This window comes from Limulus polyphemus, unplaced genomic scaffold (genome assembly GCF_000517525.1).
Source record: "Limulus polyphemus unplaced genomic scaffold, Limulus_polyphemus-2.1.2 Scaffold4, whole genome shotgun sequence".
In the NCBI taxonomy this organism is placed as follows: domain Eukaryota; kingdom Metazoa; phylum Arthropoda; class Merostomata; order Xiphosura; family Limulidae; genus Limulus; species Limulus polyphemus.
In genome coordinates this window covers 1,628,861-1,645,500 of record NW_013665614.1, presented here as the reverse complement: position 1 = coordinate 1,645,500, position 16,640 = coordinate 1,628,861, and the positions used below count along the sequence as shown (strand labels likewise).

Below are 16,640 nucleotides of genomic sequence, written 5' to 3'. Positions count from 1 at the left end.
GTTCAGGGTTGGATACAAATCATATAGTATAAGGATGACTAACACAGTGTGTTCAGGGTCGGATACAAATCATATAATATAAGGATGACTAACACAGTGTGTTCAGTGTTGGATACAAATCATATAGTAGAAGGATGACTAACACAGTGTGTTCAGTGTTGGATACAAATCATATAGTATAAGGATGACTAACACAGTGTGTTCAGTGTCGGATACAAATCATATAATATAAGGATGACTAACACAGTGTGTTCAGTGTTGAATACAAATCATATAGTAGAAGGATGACTAACACAGTGTGTTCAGGGTCGGATACAAATCATATAATATAAAGATTACTTACACAGTGTGTTCAGGGTCGGATACAAATCATATAATATAAAGATTACTTACACAGTGTGTTCAGGGTCGGATACAACGAAATGTTCCGATTTTTTCTTCGGTGTTAGGAAACTTAAAACGAAAATACAAATTTCTTTAGATATATACATGAAGTAAAATAATATTTTATTAGATAAACAGACGTACAAATAATTTTTCGAGAAGTCTTTACAGAGCCTTCTTTACCTTATGTAATCGCAACGCAACTCAAACAGTTACATTATTAACACCTGCTTGTTCAATGTTAATTTTAACAGGTACAACCTCACAGTCGTCATTCTTATTGATGATTAATATCATTGCCGTAGGTTCTAATCCTACCTGGCCTCAGTTTTCACCGCTTCAGAAAAAAAAAAAATCGCGATTAAAGTCCACGTGACGGTTTTCTAATTTCTTTGGTTTGAGCGACTAGGATATCGATCACAGGTTCAATCGTATCTTAGCTGATTGTGAATAAAAAAATCAAAACACTTCATCGCTCGAAATATGAGATACTTGAAATGAGCTCTCAAAGTTCAATAAACTTCATTTGTAGATCAGAGACTGACCCTAGTGATAGATAGACCTCTGAGCCGAAATCCATCATTTTCTTTCTGAGCAATATAGGATCAGAGACTGACCGCTCAGAAAGAAAATGATGGATTTCGGCTCAGAGGTCTATCTATCACTAGAAAGTATCAGATTCCGTTGGAATGTTTTGGAAACAAAAGGTTTCCCAGAGACATACCTACTTACACATGGATATATATATATATTGTCCTCGTCACTTGTTTCCGTACAAAGTCAGCTGACCACATTACTGCTTTCTATTAGCTTATAGATTAAACTTTTTCTCTCTCTCTTAAAACTCCAATAGAAAGCATTTGCTATAAACAACCAACTGAATTTATCGAAAAGTAAGTTACTAGTACGTAGTGGGCTCGTTCTTTCATTCAAACATGACAGCGTGAGATAGATATGCAGCAGTTATTCTTTCTCTATAGAGATTTTGTTTTTTACTGATTTTTCTGTCACTGGTGTGTAGGAGCTAATGATATATTAGTCATCCCACCCTTCATACATCTGTTCATGTACTTGCAGCTCAGAATGCTTGCACAATACACATTGGACTGTCTAATCTTAATATACGCCTATAAGACTCCATACATTTTCTTCAACGTATAACTTAATTCTTACCCTGCAGGGTATTCCCCGTTGGGCGTGGGAATAGTTTAGCTCTTAACAGATATATATTACTCGAAAGACCCACCTGGTTATATTCAGGTTAAATAGCCAAATATATTGGAATGATATCTGGAATGGACACTGTTTAAACTATGGCATCATTCTGTTTTGTTTATTGTAATGAATCTTTTCGATGAGCTACTTATTTACAGCCCCGGAACAGTTGTAAAATATATGACTCTATCTGGTATTAATTTGAGCTTGTATAGGTTTAGCCAGTCTCAGGAAGATTAGAATAATGAATCAGAAATGTACAATGAACAAAACCACTCATGATGTTTCAAAATTGGTTTTTTAATTTCGTAAAAAATATTTTTTTTTGCAACGCCGCATTTTTGATTTTCATAAAAACAACCCATAGTTTATAATTTCCTGGTTGTTGTTTTTGGACGACGCACTTGGTGTCGGAAATGCCATATTGTTGACAACACACAATATGGCATCTATTTTACATACCGCTGTATTTTATTGACTTGCGTTTCATATTTGACAATGAAAATCTGTAATTTCAACTATAATATTTACTCAGTTTCCACAATAACCTCTTTTTATCAGCTAAAGTTTGTGAAGGTGTTAAAATTAGTTGTATCGGTTCTAACATGTAGAATGACACAGCAACATGTGCTAACAGCTTTGACTCGAAGAACACATGGCAAGATTTGCAAATGTGCTAACAGAAATTGGTTTGTTTGAATTTCGCGAAAAGTTACACCAGGGCTATCTGCGCTAGCAGTCCCCAATTCAGCAGTAAAAGACTAGAGGGAAAGCAGCTAGCTAGTCATCACCACCCACCGCCAACTCCTGGGCTTCTCTTTTACTAACGTAACAACATCACATTATAACGCCCCCCCACGACTGAAAGGGCGAGCATGTTTGAAGGGACGGGGATTTGAACCCGCGAAGCCCTCAGATTGCGAGAAATTAATTGTATCAGTTCTAACTTGTAGCATGACACATAGCAACATGTGCTAACAGCTTTGACTTGTGGGACACATAGCAACAGAAACAAGAGGGAATCCTCAATAGCCGCGGCACTTGAAATTCTTGTAGGCAGGATTAGAGTAAATTAATCTATGAGACCTTTTCTTTTCCTTTTTATTAGTTATATTTTTGTGCACCAGTAATACCAAGCGTGGGGCGCGCACATACCCGATTCGATTTTATTCTCATCAGGATCTCTACCAATCTACTCTCAAATTGGAATTATTTTAGGCAGGATTAGAACAAGTTAATCTATAAGACCTTGGGCATTAATCAAAAGGGTTTGATCTCCTGAGTCCAAAACTGTAATTTGACTTCAAATCGGTCAAGATATGACGGAGCTATGAGCTAAAAGTGTATGAGCCGCTATGCTGTGGCTAGAAACCTTTTGGGGAACCTCTTTAATTAAATAGAGCTTGGAATCAGCACAACTTTAATTAGTTAGAGTTTGGAATCAGCAAGACTTGCTATCAGCTCTATTTTAATTAACCTCGAATCAGCTCTACTTTAACTTAGAATCAGCTCTAATCTGGAGATATCGACTTTGGTGTGTGTAGGAATTTTTATTGTTCACAAACAACTCAAATAGAAAAATATTTACATACACTTGAAAATATTGAGGGATTTGTTATGAAATAAAAGTTGTATATAAAATACGATCAAAAATTACAAAACAAAACAGGGAAACACGATATCGATTCCTTTGTTTGGAGAAAGAACGTATATGCCACACATGGTAGAACGGCGAGAAATTCGGTTATACCGTATACGATGAAATATTTAAAAGGTACGTTATAGCAAATGAAATATTTGGAGAGACAAGCGTTTTTCGTTTCATAATTGATATAATTTCCTGTATCATCTTCAACTCTAAACATCGTCTGAATTATTAAGTTAGGAATTTTTAACCTCACTTGTCGACTTTTTATTATTATTATCAACATACAATATAACATCTACTTAATGTATTACGTCTAACTTGTGTGACAGTGTGGTGTAAACTGAGATGAATACGTTATAAAAAGCTGTTATCAAGTGAAGATTGTAAGTGAATTTGTACACCCAGCAAAACTGAGACTTTAAATACAATATTTTTACTCTCAGTTGCGGGTTGAGTTCATTTTGTTTATCCAATGCATATTGTTTATCATAATAAATAAGCAAAGTGAAACTTAAATCAAAAAGCAAAATACCTTCTAATAAATGGAAATATTAGATCCAATCTGCTCCGAATGGTAAAGTCACTATGGTAGTAGATTCAACTATCTATGATATGACGAGATAACATACAACTACTAGTTAACACGTGGTTCATAGAAATGTGAAATCCAGTCTGCTCCTAATGGTAAAGTCACTATAGTAGTAGATTCCACTATCTATGATATGACGAGATAACATACAACTAACTTTACCATTAGGAGCAGACTGGATTTCACATTTCTATGAACCACGTGTTAACTAGAATTATGGTATTAGTTTTCGCTGTATGTGATCTGTCGAGATGATTAAAAAGTACTTACACGTTTCAACTCAACCAGTCATTTAGACCAATTGAAAAGAATGATAAAAATACAACGATGCATGTTGTAGAAGAAGACATACTGTAAAATTAATTGGTTATTGACTGTTTTTCCAATTAGATTTGCGGTTTTAAACATTAAATTTTTAAAACTGATTGTAAAATAAACTCATAGTTTAAATATTTTAAATGTTTCAGTCCATGAAAACAATGCCATCCTTCTTATCTTAAATTATCTTCTGATTTTTACGCCTGTTTTCATTATTTCACATTCTTTCTAGTATACAAAATAATAATTACGTTTTTTTGAAAACGATGATCAAGTAAGACTTCCTAGATTTAAAGATAATATTTTTACTTCCCACTTTTCGTAACCATGGTTCTGCAGCGATGTTTCCGAGAGATTAAACTTATTCAGAGAACAACGATTTCAAAGTTGTTCCATTTCTCTTGTTTAAGTTTTCATAGACTGGATAATTAACTTCTTAAAGTTAGGCCTGTCAAGAACACGTTTAAATAGACCATAAGCACAAAAGTCTCCTTTGGAGGTGCATCATGGGATTTGACAAGTAAGTCTTGGAACATAATTAACGTGATTCTAATTTCTTTGGGTATCTTTCTAATGTAAACAGCAATTGATTTCCAAATGTGTATAAAATTATGAAATTTTAGTTTTGGAGTCTCTACCAACTTCAAATTCTTGTTTATTATCTTGTTAATTGTAAAAGAAGGTATGCTCAGCCTTCTATCAGTAACACCCCCCCCCCCCAGTGGCACAGCGGAATGTCTACAGACTTACAACTCCAGAAACCGAGTTTAGATACCCGTGGTAGGCTGAGCACAGATAGTTCATTGTGTTGCTTCGTTTAAGCTACAGATAAACAAACTGTTCATTGACTTCTGGAGTTGAAATGTTCTCTTTCGTAATCGGAGTCTTTTCTATGGAGCTAAAAGCTTTGGTCCTAATTATATTTTTGCTTAAATGTTCTTACATAAAAATTCATTGACAGAAATTAGCTTGGGTTGTGGTTTCGGAGCCCATTGCTTTCCTAACGCTCTCTTTTGCGAATTTCTCCGCTTTTGTGAAGAATACTGAAGAAGCTTTTACTTGAATTGGCTTATCCTTTAGCTTTCAACATCTAATAATCTCATCTTACTGTATAAATATTACTTTTCGGAAAGACTGGTCACATACTGTTTCAGTTTTGGAAGCATTTGACAATCCTGATCAATGGGGTTTACTTTTTTATGCTGGAGAAACATTTATCTATCGCTTGACTGTAGTTAGTTCTAGAATCATCTTGATATTTACATGTAAACGGTAGTTAATTGATATGCATGATCGGCGCTAGGATGGAAGGGTTGTTGGGGTGTCGTGAACTCCCAAGTTTCACTCTGGTCCATTCAGATTCATTCTCTAACAAATCATATTATAAATTTTTTTTAGATCGCTAAGAAGAGTCAACAAAAAGCTCCACTGCCCCCCCCCTCTCCACACACACATACAAAGAGAGGTTCTGGAGCTGGGTTTGTTTAAGCGCGTTTTCATAAATCTATAAATGGATCTATTTTGATCTGTAATTTGAAATTCATATAAAATTAAAGAATTTATTTGTGAACAGTAAAGATATTTCAATCACCTCTTTGACAAGAATTCTCAAGACAGTTATATCACTCAAAGAGCGCCGAAAGCACAATTGAGGCAAAACGTCAAAGTTTTTTCATCGAATTCTAGTTCATTTTTATCATTAAGGATCAATGGACGAAATTTATTTTAAATAAAGGAAGTTAATGATTTGCATGCCTGTATCTGTTGCCCCAGAAACTAGGAACAAATAAGCTTAACTGGGTGTGTTTAGAAAATACAGCGACATGAGATGTGTGATAAATATTCAAACCTACTTTTAAACAAGTCTGAGTGGCCTTGTGTACCTAAACTTGTCAAATTACTAATGCTAAACACTATCAGAACTTCAAAAGTCTTCAAACACAATGGGCTAAGATTTATGTTTTTATTTGAGTTTAGGCTGAAACTGCATATGAGTGGGTATAGTTGTTAATAACAAGATTTCTTTTACGTCCTAACAATTATCTTATTACATTTTTGGCAATGCATTACGTTTTTACTTTAATTCTCTTACATGAAAATATCCTTGTTTATTGCACCATTGGCATAGGGTGTACTGATTAGTTTTATGCTCACAATGGAAACACCGACGATTTATAGCCAGTTTCCTCCACACCAGCACATGTTGTAGAGTTATTTTAAGGTTGATATTTTGATAGTCTGTCTATTTTGATCCAGCACACTAATATACAATTTCCATAAGAAACTCCATGTAATTTTAATTAAGTTGTTGTTTTAGCACCAAGATACATAACAGACTGTCTTCTCTCTGTTTAACGCGGGGAATCAAACCACGTCTTTAAAGTTACCACTGACCAACTAGGGGGCTCGAAATTAAGATATAACCCTGATAAATATGATAGTATTACAGATATTCGAACGTGAATTTAAAGACTGTTTGGTCTAATGAGTGATATAATGTAAATCTACTCAGAAATAAATAAATTAAATCATCCGAATTTACTGAAGTATAAAGAAAATTCACGTAAAAATCTGTTGAAATTATGTAATCTGAACCTACCCAAAAATACATAGAATAGAAGAATTTGAACCTACTCAAAAATATATAAAATAAAATTACTTACCTGTATTCAGGGATATAATAAATAAACAGAGATATGCAAAAACAGAGAAGCTAGATCTACTCAGTACTGAATAAAATTACATTTCATAAATCTACTTAAAGGTGGCGTGATCCGAATCTTACCAAAGATATGTAAATTTTTTTATTTGAAATATTAAAATATGTCAAAATCATATAACATTGTTTGTCTGTACATATTTAAGAACAAAGCTGCACAATGGCTTATCTCTGTTCTACCCATTACAGGAATAGAGCACCGAATTTTAGTGTATAAGCCCATTGCCTTACCGGTAAGCCACCGGAGGCAGGCTATCATATAGTATAAATTTACTCAAAGGTGTGTAACAATAATTTCAGATGATCATTCTCAGCTCAAAGATTAATAAGTAGTTTTTGATATCAATCTGTGTAAAGAAGTTGAAATTATGAAACCTAGTTTTACTTAAATACAAAATACAAAAAGCTATACTCAATTGCATATTATGTATTATACTCAAATATATACAGAATATGATCTGAATATATCTAAAGATATCTAGAATCCCACACCTAAGATTAGTAGAATAGACTTAAAATTACAAGATATAATTATACTCAACGATAACATGCAAAATCATGCAGTTTCTTTGTTTGTTTTAGAAGTTTCGCGCAAGGGTACATAAGGGATATCTGTGCATAGCCGTCTATAATATTGAATTGTTAAACTACTAGGAAGGCAACTTATCATCAGTACCCACCGCTAATTCTTGAGCTACTTTTGTCTGACCAAACAGTGGGATTTGGCCGTCTCTCTTATAGCGCATCCACAGGTTGAAAATACAGTGTTCATGTTTTGTGGTAATGGGAAGGAACCACGAACTTTCGGATTTTCGTTAATGTCACGATAACCACAAGGTCACAAAATTGCAAGTTCCGATTGAAACTACAGATATATGAAAACCAGAAGAAAAAGTTAATGCTGAGGGCTCCATACAAATATTTTTGTATTTTTTTGCAAAATACAAGTAAACATAAAAAAAAGATAAATGAATAAATTTTGACTTCTATCGTATTTTATAATTGGACTCAGCAATTTTAAATATCAAACCAAAATACAAAACAGCTTATCGATATAAATTCTACCTGGATAATATATAGATCTGCACTTGTATATATGTAAACATATCCTCAATAGATGTGTTCAAAATCATACAATAACTATAATAAAAAAAACTAAGGTATAAGAAAGAAACTAATATCAAATACACACTCAACACTCAGACTATATTGAAACTGAATATTCAATTAAAGTGGAAAGAAGAACAAAAGTTATTTTTCCATTGTGGAAATTTTTACAATTTTTTCAATATTCAAAATTTGTAGTTGCAAGATAAGATACTGAACTGCATTCGTATTACTTATATAAATAAATATATTTAATTTAAATGTGTGTGTATATATATATATATATATATTTGTGTGTGTGTATGTCTGAGATTAGAAAAGTATGAAGTGCTTGGACTATTGAGTTAAATATCTGAATTAGCTATGTAGTATAAATATTTTATAAAATATATAAAGGATAAGCCTTACAACCCATGTTTATTTGACACACCTCTTTGAGATATTTCGAGTTTCCTCGTGTAATTTTTGACCTGTTGGGAATCGGTTTACAATTTCCGAAACCAAACAAAATCATGGATTCTTTTTGATAACGTTAAACTAGGATATTGTGTTAACTCAATTATTTTTCATAGAAAAGGTATTTATGCGAAATTACTAAAATCTTAAACTAATACCTTGTGAATTCCTAAAAATTCATTGGTTATTTTAACAAAAATCGTTATTAAAACAAAAAATGTTACTTTTTATCTATCATTAAACAACTGTAGTTGGTGGTTTAAGTTTGGTTTGAATTTCGTCCCTAATTTAACAGTGAAAGACTAGAGGGAAGGCAGCTAGTCATCATCACCACCCACCGCCAACTTTTGGGCTACTTTTTTACCAACGAATTATAACGCCTCTACCGCTGAAAGGGCGAGCATGTTTGGTGGGATGGGGATTCGAACCCATGACCCTCAGATTGGGAGTCGAGCGCCCTAACCAGCATCCAGCTATGTAGTGGATACTTAGGTACTTCACAAAATAATTTTAATAAACTCACACGTTCCGATCACAAAAGATGATATTTTTATAATAAAATAAAAAATACTATGACCAATTACACGGGCCTCCGAATTTAAACTTCATAAAAATTGTTTTGGTTTAATGACGGATTTTCCATAATTCAGTTACGTAGAATTCGAAAATAGTATTAGTTTTGTTTCTATCACGTAAGAATTTTTTTACAAATCGGGAAGAAAAAAAACTCTTACTTAGATCAAATTATTATTTCGTTTACCACAACGAACACATTTTTTATCATTATGTTTGTTAACAAAAATAGAAACAAACTGAAGAAAAGGGAAGAACATTGATCTCAAACGAATATACATTCTCATTCATCCTGATTTTTTGTGTAAAATCTACGTCTTTTAGTCTCAAAACTACGTGTTATGGTCTTTCTTTAAGTATTGCGTTATTACGTTTTGTGAAACATCTGTACGTGATGGAGAAAAAATGATATATTTTCGGATGCAGCATACAGGAATTACTGTAGAACATATAAAAATTTCAAGACAATAAAATCATCGCAGGCCTATGTCATTAGTGCGCATCATGTAACCTGTTCCATTGCAGTAAGTTTGTTATATTGAATGACCCTGTGAAAGGTATGATGATTTGGCACTTTAACTTTTCTTAAAATTGTAATACAAGTAGCGACATAATTCCTGTGGAATCAAACAAAACATGTAATAATATAAAAGATATGAAACACATTGACCTTTTACATTTTTGACATTGTGCCTAAATTTATATCTCTGTCATACTTACGCCTTGTGGAATAGATTCAGGAAATTCAAACCTTCAAAATTAAAAAAAAAAAGGAAAAGAAAAAAAAGAGCTTATCCTCTAATGCCTGAGTTTCGGTGTTTGTCTTAGATAAAGAAAAACATTTTGAGACTGAATTATAATTATGATTTTAAAACTTTATTTATGAGCCAAATCCACAATATTTCTTAGGATCATATAGAACGAACGCCTTGCCTCTCTCTGACACAATCGCATGATTTCAACAGAATACGTTTATTCGTGTTACAATGGAAGTTTTACGTTATTAAGCCTTTAAAAAGCATAATAGGTTTTAAGGAGAGAATTGCAAACAACAGAAGTCATTATCTATTAATTCTACCCATGTAATTTTTAAAAGTTTCAGCCTTATGTTGGCTTTATTCAATATACCCAACTGATAACAATACGTACATCAATAATAATCATCGAGAAAAGCAGATTGTAATTTTCTTATATAGAAAACAGTTTAAGTTATTTTATTTCAACAACAATAACAAAAAATCATACATAAGAATACCAAAACAAATATGATGTACTTATTTTTTACTGAAACCGTTAAAAATATATTAACATCTATGTAATGATTGTAGATGTATGTTAAACATTTCTTTTCTTTTTCACTAGAGTTGAAACTGAAAACAGAATCTGTTACATAGAGGCCTCATGCATTCTTAATTGAGGTAATTATATGGTAGAGTAAAACGGACTGAAATCCCATAGATATTATGCTGCCATCTCTTGAACAATATAAGTACTATTTTATTTTTAAGAAGCTTTGAAAAAGCTAGTTTTGGAACAATAGATTTATTTCTGTACAACAATTGAATGTATTGTACATTAAATGTTGTACGTGATCATGTCTGATTGTTAGAGATGAAACGTTGTACAGAAATAAATCTATTATTTAACATATAGCTATTTCAAAACCCCATAATATGAATACTACGTTTTGGATTATTTATATAAACTTATGGTAAATTTATATATATGTGGTAATGCCCAATTTATACATATTTTTTATATGCATACATAATGTAGGATCACAGTGATACATTGTTTATCACACAACTACTTTCTAATTTACATTTCTCAAAATACTAATATTTTGTGGTATAATGAAAAATTACATCAGACTAAACCAGATTTAATAAGAGAAAATTTCCATCTTTTAATAAGGAATGTTCTAGACAGAGGATTGATTTAGATCTCATCTAGTGAGGAAAAAAAAACTTGACATTTGGATATGGATGTATGATTTTGATAAAATTTCACTTCCGAAACACTAGAAAAACAGTAGATAAATTAAAGAAGCTAACATTCACGGGCGAATGCAACATGTCTCCGCCACGCAATCCGAAAACGGCTAATTTTGACACAAGAAAAATCATGAAAAACACAGAAAAATCGAAAACTGTCTATATCGCTGGTTGGGACCTGCAAGAAGGTATCTTTGTACCAAATGTGATGCAAACTGGTTGACATTCACATCAATATTTTATGAAAACCCCAAATTGTACTTTTTTTGTTGAAAAATTGAGCATAAGACAAACATTTCAAAACTATTTATATCTCTGTTTTGGACGTGCAAAGAGCCCCTTTGTACTAAATTCCATCTAAATTATTTGAAATAATGTTAAGTAAAATTATGGCTTTATTTAACCTTTTGATCCCCCTTAAATGACCAAAAATTGCCATATCCCACATTTTTGTATGTACGTTTATGTGATCTGTAGAAAAGTACATTTGTACCAAATCCCATGTCAATGGGCGGAAATACGGTAAAATAATTGTAAACCCCCCTAAAATTATGTTTTTCTTTTTTGTGAAATCTTGACTTTCTAAAAATGGGCAAGTCCGCCATTATTGTTTGTCAACGTTTGGAATCTATATAATAGTATCTTTTACCAAATCCCATGTAAACTGGTCAAAATACGGTTGAGTAATTAACTAGAATTCCCCAAATTAGGTTTTTTGTGAGTTCTGACCCTCCTAAAAAGACTCAAAATGGGGAAATCCAACATTTTTAATGCCAATGTGTTGTACGCATGAAAAGTTGTATTTGTGCTAATTTTTATCTTGACTGCTGTAAATATGAACGACACACAGGAGCACAAAATATACATTTTTGGGTTGTTTCACTTACCTTTGAACCCATAAAATCATTTAAAAAAGGCTTACATAAATAAAAAATTGAAAAAGTAGTCTGGGAGTATTTGACCAAAGTATAAACCTACCAAGTTTCAAATCAATCAGCCGAGAAATGAAGGAATAGTGGTCGATTGAAAAGTGTTTGGAAGAATAAGAAGAAATAAGAGAAAAACGATTAAAAATATAAGAAAATGTTCAAAGAATCACAGGGAAAATATTGCATCGCTTTCAAAGCTCAAAGCCCCCCAGTGGCACAGCGGAATGTCTACAGACTTACAACGCTAGATACCGGGTTTCGATACTCGTGGTGGGCGGAGCATAGATAGCCCATTGTGTAGCTTTGTGCTTAACTTCAAACAAACAAACTGTGGTACGCAGATGCATAGGATAGGAAGGACACCGAGATAGGGAAGTAAGGGAGAATTATAATGCCCCCCTCCAAAAAAAATAGCGACATTTCAAGCATATTCTGGTAATTTTGTTTTTCACAAAAATGTCGTGCTAGTGTTCAGCATATTTTAAGTTAAATATTTTTCATCATTGTCCCTGGAGATTCCAAACAACTATTCCAGAGTTGTCAAATCACGTTTCATTGACAGAAACAACGACAAATATTGCTGCTTGTGGTATTACTTTTTCCCTTTTTTTATTGTCTCAAAATTCAATTAACTGCTGATACATTATGTATTCGAAAGTCTGTTCAAAACGGCTATCCCGAATAGATACATAGTTTGTGTTATTTTATTTCGATTAATGATAAAATGTCTAGCTTAATGTGTTAAATTTGCTGAACTTCGAAAATAAGGTAAGTGTAACTTAAGTCATAAAAGTTTCATAGCTTTGTTGATTTTGGTGAAGCGTAGTAATTAATGTGCCTGACTGTGAATAGCTTTGTTGATTTTGGTGAGGCGTAGTAGTTAGTGTGCCTGACTGTGAATCCAAGGGCCCATTGTTTGCGTTCCGTTGCCGTAAAATCATGACCCGCACTTTATGGTCATGGTTGCATTATAAAAGTGATGTCAAATCCCAATTTTCAATTATAGTAGTCCAAAAGTTGGCGGAGTGCTGTTAACTAGCTACTTTCTTTCTAACTTATCATTTCAAAAATTAAAGGCAACTCAGGCAAATAGCCTCTAGGTAGCTTTGTGTGATATCCGAAACCCACAAACGCATAATTTTGTCTATAGTAAAATGTACCACATAAAAAATGAAATTTCATAGCTTTGAATATCAGCAAAAGATGCATTTTTTCGTTAATTGAATTAAGTATCGTCAGTATAAGAACTGATTGCAAGATAAATCACAGAAAGTACTAATTTGTTGAAAGAAAAGTCGGTGACAACGTACGTTATTCAATGAGTGTGTTTATTTATGTAATACAACAGTTAATATATGTAAGTAAACACAACTATCTTTATATATCGAATTCTAGAGTAAGCAGCAAAACTACAGGACGATAAACTGTATTTCTTCCTGTCATATTCTTTTAATCGATGCCTAGGCTCTCGAGTTTAGGGTTTCTTGTCTTTCAGAACGTCAGAGAAACATTTCTGCATGGGTAGAAAATAAAACGATGTTTTAAAAAATATAAACAACAACCCGTTTTCTCTCTCATAACTGCATCGTGTAATTAAAGTAACTTCTCGCATTCTATTTCTTATAATTTTCAAAATGCAACACATTTGTTAGCGGAATTAAGTGGGCACAAGCACAGAAGCAAGGGAACGTATTTTCAGAGTTTCATGATTTGGACACTTGGGGCGCTACTTACGCTATGTGACGTCACCCCTGAACTGGACATTGTGAACGCTTACGGTAATGACCTAAACCAGTTCAACAAAACCGTAAAGACGGTGTATTTCAATAATTTGGTGTTGATTAGTCTCCTTTTTGTTTTGTTACAGTGACGTATCGATTTCAGAAACAAGTTATTTTAAAAACTGAAATGATAGTTTCGACATGACATCACATAGCCTAAGTAAGCGTCCCCAGGTGGCACTACCTACAAACTTCGAGAATGTGCTCTTCATGACTCAGTGTGAATATACAATCATAGCTATGTTTTATATACTAAAGACTGTGATGGGAAGACATGTACATTCAAAGCTAAGAAATAATTTTCTTCATCCGTCAAATATGAATGCTTTAGATCTACTTAAAACATTTTTCTTTAAAAGGCAGTATTGAAAAATCATATGTGAAATAAAAAAAATCTGAGAAAGTGTCACTTAGATGTACGAGGAATACACATTGATTAATTATGGTACGAGCAGTTCCATTTTCTACATTTATAGTGCTACATGAAAAACAAAATAAAAAAAACATACCTGAATCTTCCTTGAATACTTTAAAAACGCATTTCTAGATAACCCGCTTTTTCCCCCTCACACTTTACTATTTTTTATATTCTCAGTCCCCATGCAAGAAGTTAAAAACCATAGTGAACTTATATGATATAACGTATTTCCAGGAGCAGGTATATTATACCTGACGATCATCACTCCCCTAAATGTCTGCTTGTTTTGTATGACGAATAGTCAGATTTCTTTCTCCATTTGTAAATTTGTTGTCTTACTAATGGAACGCGCAAAACGGTACCACGAACTATTTTTTCTTCGAGTAATCTTGATCAACTCTGCTCTTCAGTAGCGTTAATTAGTTCGGTTTTGTTACTACTGAATGTTGAATATTCTATATATGGTATAAAATATCAATTATTTTGGTCAAACTGGAATAAAAGTTTATAGTAAATAAAACAAATGTTTGTCTGAAAAACAAATCTTTAAGGACTCAAAAACGCAACATGAACATTTAATGTTAAGTTGTTTTGTTTTGTTTGCTTTTCTATTCTTGCGAATTTGTATTCTGCTTGTTTTGGTTATGTTATGAAAATATTAGATTAAAAAAAAGACACATTCAACTAAATATGAGAAACAACTTTTTCCCTTTCCAAGTGTGATATATATAAACATTTCTTTCTTCATCTCTTTGTAAATAGTAAGAATAAAAACTATGGAAATAATTATAATACACGAAACAAACCTTAAAATACGAAACTAATATTCATAAGGAAATGATAATAAAATATGGGACTAACCTTCATATTGTCTATGCCATGTTTCTCCTCCTCTGTGAGATTATCCTACAAAAATATATCAACAGCTATCTTGTCATTATCTTATATGATGTAAGGATTATTCTTACCGTATGTAACCCAGCAAATTATATTTTCTTGCCCGAGACTAAAATATATAAAGTGTTATTATTTTCATCTGAACTGTTAGATCTTAGCTCAGAGGATACTGTGCGACTATAACGTAGATTTAACCTTAAAAGGGTTCGTTCAAAATTAATATTTTTTTATGCATTTACTTTGGTGTATTTCTACTAACAACGTTACACTACTAATTTTTTGAGGTCTTGGATAATTATAAGATCTAATATTACGTAAATAATCTTCAACTCCTTGTACGAGTGTTACTAAATTTTGCAGCAACAATAGCTTAATTAATTAAACATATAGACGTAAAAGTGGCATAATAACTGGAAGAATAACATTACCCATTCGTTATCTTTGTTTGCGCATTCTTCCACCTAGAATTAAAAGTATAAATATTTTGTCAGTTGAAAACTGGATAAAAAATAGTTTTAGTTACATCAAGTTTTGTCACTATGACGGAAATGACAGACAAACAGCAACAAAAATACATGTTACGTATTTATAGGTTCTGCTAAATAATAAAAACTATAAAGGTGACCAATTGCATATAGCTGCTTATGGTTCTATCTAGTAACGTTACATGTTGCGGTTGGACGTTTGTGTAAAACAGCAAACGCAATGATAAAACGTTAGTTAAAGGGCAGTTTTGTCCCATTATTTGTATGGTCCAGTGTAAACTGGACTTTTAACAAATTGTATATTTAAACAAGTAATATTATTTTATTTGGATAACTTCCATAGCGATTATCAAGTTAAATCATCTAGTGGAGTAACAAATAATAATAACTTAAAAGCTCACGTGGTGATGAAAAGGTTACATAAATGCACTGACATAGTTTTAAATCTGAACATGACACATTGATGCTAAAATTTCATTACATGAAACTTTTCCTGAGAGACATAGCTTCTTATGAAAAATTGGCAAATGTTATTATATTTTACAATTAAGAAATATTACCTTAGAATCAATATCCGGGTTATTGCAAAGGGTCTTCCTCAGTGCTTTCTCGTTGTCAGCAACATCTGGTACCACACTTTGCGTACATTCCTTCCACTTCCTGGAGATCTGCGATAAGATAGTATTGTTTAATTTCTAGCCTTAACATTTGCAGATGTATACTATGTATAATCATATCTACACATCAAAAGGTTGAGGAACACCTGAGTATGTTAGCAATGAAGATATACAACTTACGTGTATTAGGACTGTGCACAATATATATGCACAACAACCTGAGGCAAAAGCATAAACTGGACAAACAGTATGAGGATAAACATTGTGTAGGATGATACATGGTGGTACAGAAATATGGAAACGTTTACCAAGAAGTTCACTAGTAGGAATGCGACCATCCAGAGCTGCTGAGCATGGTTTACAATGATTATTCATTGTCTCAAAGGGGCAGTTGATCAATTTTGTGAAATTAAGGATCACTCTTGATTTCTTTGTTTGTTTGTTTTGAATTTCGCGCAAAGCTACACGAGGGCTATCTGCGCTAGCCGTTCCTAATTTAGCAGTTTAAGA

General features: G+C 32.7%; 1 protein-coding gene across 1 annotated transcript in view; it reads right to left on the bottom strand.

Annotated features, from left to right (window-relative positions):
- Positions 1–13,241: 13,241 nt before the first annotated feature.
- Positions 13,242–16,640, bottom strand: part of LOC106472351 — a 6,506-nt gene continuing 3,107 nt past the window's right edge. The window contains exons 3-6 of the mRNA XM_013933026.2: positions 16,074–16,181; positions 15,457–15,489; positions 14,993–15,037; positions 13,242–13,445 (exon numbers count right to left, since the gene is read on the bottom strand). Coding sequence (XP_013788480.1) covers positions 13,407–13,445; positions 14,993–15,037; positions 15,457–15,489; positions 16,074–16,181 — 225 coding nt within the window. The 3' untranslated portion in view covers positions 13,242–13,406. The remainder of the gene's footprint in view (positions 13,446–14,992; positions 15,038–15,456; positions 15,490–16,073; positions 16,182–16,640) is intronic.